Genomic DNA, 12037 nt, shown 5'->3' on the forward strand with positions numbered 1-12037 from the left:
GTTAAAAATTTTTAATTTTTATGATTGTGGTTAAATAGTCATAACATAAAATTTACCATTTTAACTGTACATGTTTAAGTGTATAATTCTGTGGTATTAAGTATATTCATTGTTGTGTAATAATTATCACTATCCATTTCCAGAACTTTTTCATCTTCCCCAACTGAAACTCTGTACCCATTTCACACTAACTCCCCATTCCTCCCTCCCCCTCCCCCCTCTACCCCTCACCCCTAAAATCACTATTCTAATTTGTCTCTATAAATCTGACTACTCTAGGTACCTCATGTAAGTGTAATCATATAATATTTGCTCTTTTATGACTGGCTTATTCACTTAGCATAAAGTCTTCTAGGTTCATCCATGGTCTAGCATGTGTCAGAATTTTCTTCCTTTTTAAGGCTGAACATAGCACATTTTATGCAGGCATTCAACTAGCGATGGATTTTAAGAATAACCAGGAAGGAGAAAGGTTTCACTCACCCAAAGCCAGTTTTTCCCGAAACCCCGCCCGGTCTCATCATAGGCTCAGTCCAAGCCAGGGATGGCTCCGCCTCCCTCCCTGCCAATCAATCGCTCCTCGCGCCTGCGCAAGCACCGCCCAGAGCCCGGCGCCAGCCATTGCCCCGAGGCTGTCCCAGGCGGTTAAGTCCGGCCGAAGCCTTTCCTTCACTGGCCCGCCCACCATGACGATCACCTACAGCTGTATTGCTAATGGCCGAGCGGTCCTAGCGGAGCTGGCCCTGACCGGCGGCTCCTATCAGGTACCCCTGGGTCCTGACCCCCACCTCGGCAGGCCCCGCCTCTTCAACGGTGGCGCCTGCCGGGCCCGCCCCTCAGGACGCGGCGCCGCCGGGCGGTCGGGAGCAGGCCGCGGGGGCGAGAGGCCCCGCCCCGCGAGAGGCTAGCTTCTGTGAGCCGCGGAGCCTGCGAGCGGGTGAATCCCGACCGCGGGGCCGCACGTGCGCCGCCTAGGGGTTAGGGTTGGTGGTGCACGCGACCCCTTTGGAGGAGATCCTTAAATATTTTAACTCCCCTGAGGAGAAATGACTTTCAGTTCAGCACACATTTATTGAACATGTGTTAGTTGCATCATCCCGGGGTAAAGGTGTAGGGGATGCAGCAATGAAGAAAAGACGGGACCTGCAGCTGCCCCTTGATGAGCTCGTTGTCTCTTTATGACCAAGGGCTGTATACAGTTTGTCCTACAGTGTAAACGCCTTCCAGTGGAGATACGTTGAGAGTGCTCCTGTAGCATTCAGGATGGTGGCTGCTTGCTGACCACAGCAGAGGTGACATTAGGGTGGTTGGCTTGGAAGCCTTATAAGAGTTAGTCTTAGCCTGAGACAGGAAAGAGAAATGGGGACTCCACTCAGATGGAACAGCTCAGTGTGTTTGGGGAACCCCAAGAACCTCAGTGTGGCTAGAACACAGGGTCACAGTATGTAGGGCTAAAGATTAGGTCAAGAAAGCGGACAGAGGATAATTAATGAAGAGTCCTATACTGTTTGTTTTCTTATTGTAGGGAAACTGGAGAGCAATTAAATAGAGGAATAGCAGGATCTGATTCATCTTTGGAAAACTTGGTTTGGTTATAATATGGAAGGTGAATTGGAGGAGAGAGAACCAGTTAGGATGGCATTGTTGTAGATTCTGTAGGAGATTGAAGGGTGTGAGCAAAGGGCAGTGAGGGTGCAGATGGAAAGGAGGGGTCAGATCCTAAAGAGATTGTAAAACTAAGGGAACTGGGTCATGCCCAGAATGATTCTCAATTTTTTTTCAATCTTGTTTCCCCAGAATTATTAAGACATAATTCACATATGACGGTGTATAAATTTAAGGTGTACGACATGATAATTTGTCAATTTTTTTCTTAGGTGGCATTAAACCAGATTGAAACTACAGATGGAGGAGCAGGATTGTGAGGGAGGAAGTCAGAGGGAATGCAAGGGAGGAGAGTATAGTTTGGGACAGGTTGAATTTTGCTGCCTCTTGGAAGTGGCCAATCTATTTGTGTCTTTCTTCCTCCACCTTATTCCCAAAAGATTTAAGTCAACAAAATGTCCAATAGGTAGGACCAATAGGTAGCACTCAGAGGGTCATGGCTAACAGTTGAAGCCAGTAGAAGAGGGTAGAAAACAAAAGTATGAGAGTGAGGAGAGAAGAGGACCAAAAGGCAGAACACTGTTTAGGAGCAGGTTAGAGAAGTGGGACCCCAAATGAGAGCAGTGGTGTCCTGAAAGCCAAGAGAAGAAAGTTACGAGAATGTTTCATGCCCCAAAGAAGTTGAACAAGATCTAAAAGGTGCTCATTGGACTCTACAATTAGAAGATGATTGGTGGGGGTACCTGGGTGGCTCTGCCTTTGCCTCAGGTTATGATCTTGGGGTCCTGGGATCGAGCCCCACATCGAGCCCCACATCGGGCTCCCTGCTCAGTGGGGAGTCTGCTTCTCCCTCTCCGTCTCCCACCTGCTCCTGCTCTCTGTCTTGCTCATACTCTCTCTCTCTCAAATAAAATAAATTAAAATCTTAAAAAAAAAAAAAGAAAAAAAGGATGATTGGTGACCTTACAGGTAGCAGTTTGGAAGAAGTGGTAGAGGCAGAAACCAGATTGCTTGAGGCCAACTGAATGGGAGATGAGGAAGTCAGGAGAGTGAAGTTAGACATTCTAAGAATTTAGAAAGGGAGTGAGATGGGGTGAAAGCTGAAGAAGCATGGTGCAGGAAGGGGTCTCATTTTTCAGAACAGGGAAGACTTTCAGCATATGTAGGCTATTGGGAAGCGTCTGACTTGGTTCCGGCTCAGGTCTAGAGGTTGTGGGATCGAGTCCTGCCTCGGGCTCCACACTCAATGCAGAGTGTGCTTCAGATTCTTTCTCCTCTTCCTCTGCCCCTCCCCGCTCATGCGCTTTCTCTATCTCTCTCCGCTCTCACTCTCTCTCAGAGAAGGAAGGAGAGGGAGATCAAATCTCATGGGTTGTGAGATCAAGCCCCACGTGGGGCTCGTGCTCAGTGGGGCATCTGCTTCAGATTCTCTCCCCCTGCCCCTTCACCCACCCCCAAACACATGTGCTCGCTCCCTCTCACTCTCTTGCTCTCTCTCAAATAAATAAATAAAATCTTTAAAAAAAAAAAAAAAAGGAATATGGCTATTCAAGTCTTCCTAGGTAACTTTCAGGTTCCTTTCACACTTCTAAAGTAAATTAATAGGACTCCATACAATTAACCATATTTAAGATATTCTGAATAATCGTCAACACCTTGCACATTTTTCCCCAGAGGATGAGCCTTACAAGAAACAGAAATAAGAGACCTTGACAATTATTTGTTTCATAGAAAGAAATCAGTGAATAATATTGAATAAAAATTGTTATCTTAATCAAAATGAAGAATGAAAAAGAAAGAAAGAGAAAGAAAGTAAGAAAGAAAAAGAGAAAGCTTAGGATATTCAGAGAATAAGGGCTGAATGCTTTTTTTTTAAGATTTATTTTTATTTTAGAGAGAGAGAGAGCACACATAGGGGAGGGACCAAGGGAGAGAGAAAATCTCAAGCAGACTCCCCGCTGAGCATGGAACCCCGACTCGTACCGCTCAGCACAAAGCTCAATCTCGTGACCCTGAGATCATGACCTGAACCGAAATCAAGAGTTGGACACTCAACTGTGAGCCACCCAGGCGCCCCAAAGGCTGAGTACTTTTAATCCATCAACATTTTTAGGTATAGTTTCAGTGACTAGAAGTCACTGAAAAGATGTTTGATTAGATAGTGCTTCCCAGCCTTAAAGCCAGATGTAAGATGTGACTCTAAGAATAAGACTGATTAGTGCAACCTGGATTTGCACACATATAAGTATACACACAAGTATATGTATATTTGTGTAATTTTCATATTTTTCTTCAGATTCAAATGACTTATTTCATAACTTACCTCTTACCACACATTGACTAACTACCCATTAGTTCTCCTAGTGAACACTTGCTCTTTAATAAACCATTCAGACCATTGGTAAATTTAGGGAGAGGATTAAGTAAAGACACTACAGTGTTCCACAAAGTAAATGCTGGTAATTTATTTTTAGGAAGCAGCGGCAACAGTGCTTAAACTAGTGCTTCTTAGAGCTGAGCCAAAGACCATAATGCAGATGGGAAGGTAAGGTCTATTCTCATAAAAGACTGCTTGTTTTTTAACAATAGTAATGACATGAAGGAAAAAAAGGTTAGTTGCACGTACTCTCAGTTGAACCCTCAAAAAGGAGAACTTCCATATGTAAAAGGTAAGATCAAATGAGAATAATTAACACCAAATTCAAGATAGTGGTTACCTCTGCAAAGGGAAGGGAGAAAAAATGAAGTTGGGAAAGGGTAGCCATGGGACATGAATTGTATCTGTAACATTTTACCCAGATGGTAGGTCTGAAGTATTCTTGTTATCTTATTCTCCAAACTTCTTTAGTATACCCAAAATATTTCATTAATGAAAAAGGAAACTTCCACTTGAAAAATCTTTAATAAGACCACTCTAAGCTGTACTTGGGACACTACATGGTATGGCCTACACCAGTCTTGACACCATTTTGTTAGTAAAAGAACAGGTGGGAAATAAGAGCATCTATTACTTCTAGACTCATCATTTTTCTTTTTAAGAGCAGGTTTGTTTTAACCTTTATATTGTAGAATAAAACAAAATACAAAAACCACATCAAGTGAAAGTATAGCTTTATGAAGCTTTACAAGGAAACCTCCCCACCAACTGCAGCTACCACCTAAGCCAAAAATATGGAATCCTGCCAGCCATCCCCGAAACGCCCCACCATGCGTCCTGTCCCATCCACAAGCTTCATCCCTCTTCCCCACCATTCCAGCCCCTATAGCAGTCACTTACCCTGGGTCTTCACTGCCTCAGCACCTAAATACGCAACCTCAGACACAAGAGCCTAATCCCACGCAGTTTTTTTCTTTCAGTGTCTTTTACATCTCTTTAATCTATATTTTCCCCCTCCATCCCTTTCCTTTCCTTACAGTTTATCATTGAAGAACCTGTAGAGTGTAGTTTCCCACTCTCTGGTTTTGCTGACTGCAGAATGCAGTTCACCATGTTTCATGCAGCAGGATCCACAGGCTGGATCCCTTCCACAAGACTATAGGTGTTTTTTTCCATCAGATGGTACATGTGTCTACTTCTATCTCCTTTTGACATGCTAGCAGCCAGTGCTATTCCTTGCCGATACCCTAGAGCCATTTATTGACTGGGGAGTGCAAAATGGTGATATTCTAGTTTTGTTCTCACTTATTAGCCAGCATGATTTCAAAAGGAGATTCTTTTCTCATCTACTATTTGCTTTCCTATATTATGCATTCTAATTTGAATCTTTTGAAGATCTCTTCCTGAATTCCTGATTCATATATCCAACTGCCTATTCTGCAGCTCTGTTGGATGTCTGATGGGGAACTCAAACTTATGTCCAAAACCAAGCACCCCCTACAGTCTTGCACATATCACTTTTCCAGTTCCTCAGGCCTGAAACCTTTGTGATCCTCGACTTTTGTCTCTTTGACATCCAAACCCAATCCATCAGCAAATCCTGTTGCCTTCCCTTCCAAATATCCAGAATCCGACTGCCTCCAGCCCTACCATGGGAACCACGCCACCATCATCTCTTGTCTGGGTTCCTCCATACAAAGTGAGGTTCATTTTTGTCATTTTTTTTTAATTTTCAAGAATTTCTCTCTTAGAGTTTGATTTAATAGCTTTTATAATTATGCAAAACATGCATGTGGTTCCAAAGTCAAAATGAGAAAACAACTTTTTTTAAGAAGTCTAATTCCTCCCCCCAAAAAAAGAAGTCTAATTTTCATTCCTTTCCTCTCCACACTGTTCTCCCTTCCCCCATAGACAGATAACCATTTTGACAAAGTTTTCAGTTTGTCATTTTCTTTTTCTTCTCTTTTCTTTTCTTTTCTGTAAGAGACACATGCATATATGTGCATTTCCCTTCAGGGAGCGTATGAGAATGATAGATAAATGGTAGTACCTCATACACAGTTTTCCTCATCTTGCCTTTGTTAATTACAGTGTATCCTGGACATCGGGTATTCAAGTTTTCTAACTTTTAAAGATGGTTTCTGAATGTTACTCACTAATAACATACTAAGCATAAATTTAAAATATTTCTTTCCTCACATCCAATATCAATTTACTTCAAATCACATATATACCTTTCAGAGAGATGATAGAATTAGCAACTCTTTTTCAACAAAGACTCCTCCCAAAATAAAAATATTTTCAAGTAGAGATTATGTGTATCAATATCATCATTAAAAATATTTGTAGCATAATGTATTCATATGATATGAAGGATTTACATGGAAAGGGCGGGCACATACTTTAAATTTTCTGCCTCTGGGATTATCTTTTCTCCCTGTTTCTGAGATTTGTCATTTTTGTGTATATCCAATTTAGCATTTGACCAGGTCTATTGCCTGCTAACCATTTGGATATAGAGTGTTCAGAATGACTAGATTAAAAGTCTAGGCAACAAGCAACTGTGGTTTTTTTTTGCCATATTTTTAAATTTTCTGGATTGTTGTGCAGTAAAGATGGAGGCACTTTCCAAGAATCTTCTAGCTTCCTAACATGTGACTCTGAGAAGGCACAAAAGGTCAGCTAAGATACACTTTCACATACTATAGGGGAGTTTAATTTCCCCCTCCCCAGTTCATCCTGTTCCTCAGAATATTTAGTATTGGCAGTTTACAACTTTTAAATTCTAATCTATCATACTAGAAAGCCAAGAAGTACCAAAATTAAATATGTCTACCTAAAGATATAAGGATAGTAAAAATCAGTGAACATAGCATTTTCTATTTGATGAGAATCTTTATTCAGTCTTGGAATGAGTAATTATCTATCAAAGCCATTTTTTAAAGATTTTATTTATTTATTTGAGAGAGAGAGAGCACAAGTGGGGGGCCAGGGCAGAGGGAGAAGCAGACTCCCTGCCGAGCAGGGAACCCGTCATGGGGCTCAATCCCAGGACCCCGGGATCATGACCAGAGCTGGAGGCAGACACTTAACTGACTGAGCCACCCAGGTGCCCCTATCAAAGCCATTTTATTTTTTTTTTTTTAAGATTTTATTTATTTATTTGACAGAGAGAGACACAGCGAGAGAGGGAACACAAGCAGGGGGAGTGGGAGAGGGAGAAGCAGGCCTCCCGCTGAGCAGGGAGCCCGACGCGGGGCTCGATCCCAGGACCCTGGGATCATGACCTGAGCCAAAGGCAGACGCTTAACGACTAAGCCACCCAGGCGCCCCTCAAAGCCATATTAAATATAGATAGATAAGTAGATGGATAGAGTTTTCTCTTTATTGTATTTCATTTTTATTGATGAAGTTTTAAATACATATTCTAATTTTATAGTCTTTATTTAACATAATTTAATTTTTCACATATATGAAAGATTTCTAATTCTCATTATAAAAAGTTATCTATACAGCTTGTATACTACTACTGAGAGCTTGAAAAAAAAAGTAGATTCTCTGTGAGGGTACTTAATTTCTTCAATGTTATCATGTAAATGAATGTATTCTTTTCAAAGCTTTGTCTACCATACTCTCTTTATTGATGGAATCACTTACCTATGTGCCACAGACAATGCCTTGGATACCATAACACCATCTGCATTTCTTAAAAATGTAAGTAATTTCTTATACTACTTTAAGGACCTTTTCACTTATTGAAATTATGAGGTCTCTATTTTATAGTGTGTTCGTAGTTGTGTCACTAACTGAAAGCAGATCACTCATTTGTCTATAAAACAGAGCCTTAATGACCTTCAGAGATTTCTTTTTTTTTTTTGACCTTCAGAGATTTCTTACCCCTATCCTTCATCTGCCCTGTTTCCACACTTTTCCAGACCCTAAAGCAAGGTCTGCAAAGACTACCCACACAGATCTATTAGACTCTCTCTCAGTATTTATCTTGTTCTTTAAAAATAAGAGAGAAATTAAACTTTACTAATATTTAGTATACCATTTCAATAGCATGTGTATTTAATTTACAAATAGGGGTGCCTGGGTGGCTCAGTCAGTTAAGCATCCAATTCTTGATTTTGGCTCAGGTCATGATCTCAGGGTCATGGGATCAAGCCCCACCTCAGGCTCCCTTCCTCAGTGGGGAGTCTTCTTGGGATTCTCTCTCTGCCCCTCCCCCCCATTTGTGCATGCTCTCTCTAAAATAAGTAAATAGATCTTTTCTTAAATAAATAAATAAGTAAAAAATATTAATGGAAAAATCAGTCAGCAATACTATAGTGACTAACAGTTATTTTCAGTCATATTCATGAATCATGCATATATTTGTTAGTGTACTGTCTTACTTAACACAACTCAAACTGTAACCACATATAGAATCAAGGATTATAAGGACTAATATTGAAATTCACTCTTCAGATACACCTTGATAAGTGCTAGAGTCTAGACGCTAAACACTGTTAGCAATTTAAGTGACTATACTCTAATTTTTCTCCCTCTCTGCTACTATGACAAAACATCCGAACTTTACCACCTTTCCAAAACCAGATACCAAATTGCTAACCACATACATTTTACCACTATTTCTGGGGAATACAATATTGAGTACAAACAATTGCAAGAATTCCTTCTTGAGACTTTGAAATGTCCTCTAACAACCATAAGGGTTTGGAAAAAGAAAAAAATAAAATAAGGGTTTGAAAGATAGTACCATGACATTCAGTTGGGATTGTTTCGTCATTTTTGAATGGATTTTGAAGGGAGGAGGAAGAAGGCAAAATGAAAAACACTTATTTAGAAAATATCATGGAATCCCATCTCTCTCTGTCCGCCAGAGGTGAGCATCTGCTCTTCCCCTCAAGTCCTCAGACATACCAAAGACTCAAAGTGCTATTTGCGGTCTCACTGTATGAGATTGTGATCTGTACTACAGCAGTGGAGAAGAATGGGCAAGCACAGTTGTCCTACATACTGCATCTTTGATTGGAAAGGACACCCTGCCACCAAAAAGCTAGAAATAGTGTGGAAATAGAATATTCTTTTATTTCACATTTCTGCCAGACTTTGCTTCAAATGAACTCTGTAATTCTCCAGTTGAAATTATCTAAATAGGTTAAATATTTCCATTAATGTCCCCAGGTTAGTGATACTTTTCTGAGAAATCCTTTGATGTCGCAAGAACATTTTTCTCCTTCAAATGCAGTTGCTGCAGATTTTCAACAAGTATTAGGAAAGTATATGGTATGTAACCTTCAACTATACTCCTAAACATTGTATTACAGCTGACAAAACAGTATGGAATTAGGAGATAAGAGCTTAAAAGATGAGTGAGAACAGAGAACTTCTATTTTTATATAATGATAAAGAATGATATTCTTGATATACAGATAAGAGAATAAAGCAAGATAGATAAAGTATGTATGGTATACTATTGTTTACCATTCTTATTTGCAACCATTTAAGAAAGAGGGAATAAATACAAATACACATATTTGTTCGCTTATAGTAAAAAACAAGGGGGGGTGGGAGCAAGAAAAGGATAAACCAAAAACATTTTAATGGTTGCCTATATAGGGATAGGGGACAGGAATAGAAACTAGGCCTCTCTGAATGAAACTTGTTTTGCAGATTTGACTTTGGAACAATGTAAATATTTTACATAATTATAAAATAAAAAATAAAATTATATAAAATTATAAAATTAAATATTTAAAAAATTGTCCATAGAGTGAAATAAGACAGTCAGAAGAGGACAAATACTGTGTGATTCCACGTATATGAAATACCTAAGTAGTCAGAGTTATAAAGACAAAAAGTAGAAGGGTTGTTGCCAGAGCCTGGGGAAAAGGGATGAGGAGGAATTAGTGTTTAATGGTATAGAGTTTCAGTTTGGGAAGATGTTCTGGAGATGGTGGTGGTGATAATTGCCCAACATTGTGAATATACTTAATGCCACTGAACTATTAAGTTAAAAATCATTATAATTATAAACTTTGTTATGTATATCTTACCATAATAATTTTTTTAATTTTAAAAAGTAATCCCTAAAACTCAAAAGAAAAAAAAAACAAGAACCTAATTGTGTATTGAGTTGATGACTTGAAAGACAGTGAAAATTTCTTTCAAGTGACTTTAAAACACAATAATCTGATTGTATATTCCTAGTGAGATTATACCCTAATGACAAAAGAACTAACAATAAATCTTAAAGTATTTATTTTCAAGTGTCACATTGTTAGTGATAACATTGGTGTTGCTATTCTAAAATTGGTTTATATAGATATATTACTTTGAGTAAAAAAGTTAATGTCATTAGGCATCAAGATTTTCAGCAAGAGTTGCAAATATAAGGTCAAAGAATTAAGTAAAACCTTATAATCCTAAATTTTAATTGAAAATTAAATATTTTTAAGAGAAAATCATATTGTGAAATTTTTAATTGAAAATTAAATATTGAAATTTTTTCTTTTTTTTAAAGATTTTTTTTTAAGTAATCTCTACACCCAATGTGGGGCTCAAATTCATGACCCCCTGAGATCAAGAGTTACATGCTCCACTGACTGAGCCAGCCAGGCACCCCAAAAATTTTTTCATCAAAAATATATTACATGATATATTTTCTCTTAAAAAAAAAAAAGTATTTCCTAGCCTATCTACTGAAAAACTTTAGAAATAATGAGCAACCCACAAGCAGTGTGCCCCCTTAGCATCTAGATTATAGTCTCTAAATACCATTTTACACTAAAACGAACCGGGCCTGATTGCAGATATCAGGCAGGAAACATAGAAGCCAGAAACATTTTGTCATGCCAGAAACAAGGAAGCTATCAAAGTTCACTGTGCTCATGGCAAAAGACTTCAGGAGCCAACTTAAAGAGGCTAACACTGGTCAGTAATGGAGTAACTTGAACATCGAAAAGAATAATAACTGCAGTGGATTGTAACGCATCAAATATGTTAAATTCCATGAGTTCCTAGATACTATCAAAGACAAAATAATCCCTCATCAGTCAATCTGGAAGATACTAAGGATCCACCTCAACACTCCAAAAACCAATAAATAAAGAAAAGACTCAACCATTTATTCTGACTTTCCTATATGAACTGTACCTCAAAGAAAACAAGTAGTTGATAGAGAAAATGTTTTTTTGGTCTTTATAGAAGTATTCCAGCTAATAAACAAAGAAGAGGTGATAAATTTCACTATTTTATAATCCCTGATGAAATAATGTATCTAAGCAGTCATCATCAATGACTGAAAAAATTAGGTGAAAAGCTGTGAGGAACTTCATAACAGATGAAAGGGGCTCAAAACACCTAAACCCATTGATTATTCCTAAGGTCACAATAAGGAGATGATCAATCATTAGTTATGTTTCCTACTGTTACACAATGAGTAGTATACAGCACACATCTGAAGTATACTTGCCCAAAACATCAAACCTGAATATGACCAAACCTTTATATCTAACTACCAGTTTGCAGGAAATAGAGAGATCAGTGACCAATTAAATGATACCACAGCAATGCAATCAGCAAAATCCAGAATATGAGAAAATCTACAAGACAAATAATCCAATTTCTTCAACAAATAAATTGCAACAGGGAAAAAGTTAAGGAGAACTCATAGATTAAAAGAGACTTACACATATCAACTAAATGTGGACTTTGGTTCCTGGATCAATAAAATAAATGTTAAAAAAAAAACCAACTATGATTTGTTTTTGATAAATTTGTACACAAACTGGATGTTTGATGATGTTAAGGAATTTTTGTAGATGTGATAATGATGTTGTGGTTTCATTTTTAAGAAAAATGAGGCCATATCTTTTAGAGATACAAACTGAGGCATTTACAGATTAAAATAATATAATGTCTGGGATTTGCTTTGAAATAATGCATTTGGGGAAAGGGTAATCAGTAGTAGTACAGATGAAACAAGATTGGCTATGTGTTGATACTAAGTGATGAGTACTTAAGGATTGATTATATTATTCACTTTGC

At 38.5% G+C, this 12037-nt stretch overlaps 1 protein-coding gene across 1 annotated transcript; it reads left to right on the top strand.

Annotated features, from left to right (window-relative positions):
- Positions 1-380: 380 nt before the first annotated feature.
- Positions 381-10929, top strand: LOC116630271. The gene is made up of 5 exons (XM_032401110.1): positions 381-764; positions 4080-4150; positions 7600-7696; positions 9173-9274; positions 10801-10929. The coding sequence occupies exons 1-5, from the start codon at positions 441-443 to the stop codon at positions 10927-10929; spliced, it is 723 nt and encodes a 240-aa protein (XP_032257001.1). The 5' UTR covers positions 381-440.
- The last annotated feature ends 1108 nt before the right edge of the window (positions 10930-12037 follow it).

Source organism: Phoca vitulina, unplaced genomic scaffold (genome assembly GCF_004348235.1).
Source record: "Phoca vitulina isolate PV1807 unplaced genomic scaffold, GSC_HSeal_1.0 scaffold3, whole genome shotgun sequence".
NCBI lineage: Eukaryota > Metazoa > Chordata > Mammalia > Carnivora > Phocidae > Phoca > Phoca vitulina.

What these genes read in the sequence shown, in the direction of transcription:
- LOC116630271 (XM_032401110.1), top strand. Translation starts at nt 441, where the DNA reads ATGGATTTTAAGAATAACCAGGAAGGAGAAAGGTTTCACTCACCCAAA. An exon ending in TGACCGGCGGCTCCTATCAG is followed by an intron (nt 765 to 4,079) that starts GTACCCCTGGGT and finishes ATTTATTTTTAG; the next exon opens with GAAGCAGCGGCAACAGTGCT. An exon ending in AAGTATTAGGAAAGTATATG is followed by an intron (nt 9,275 to 10,800) that starts GTATGTAACCTT and finishes GCCTGATTGCAG; the next exon opens with ATATCAGGCAGGAAACATAG.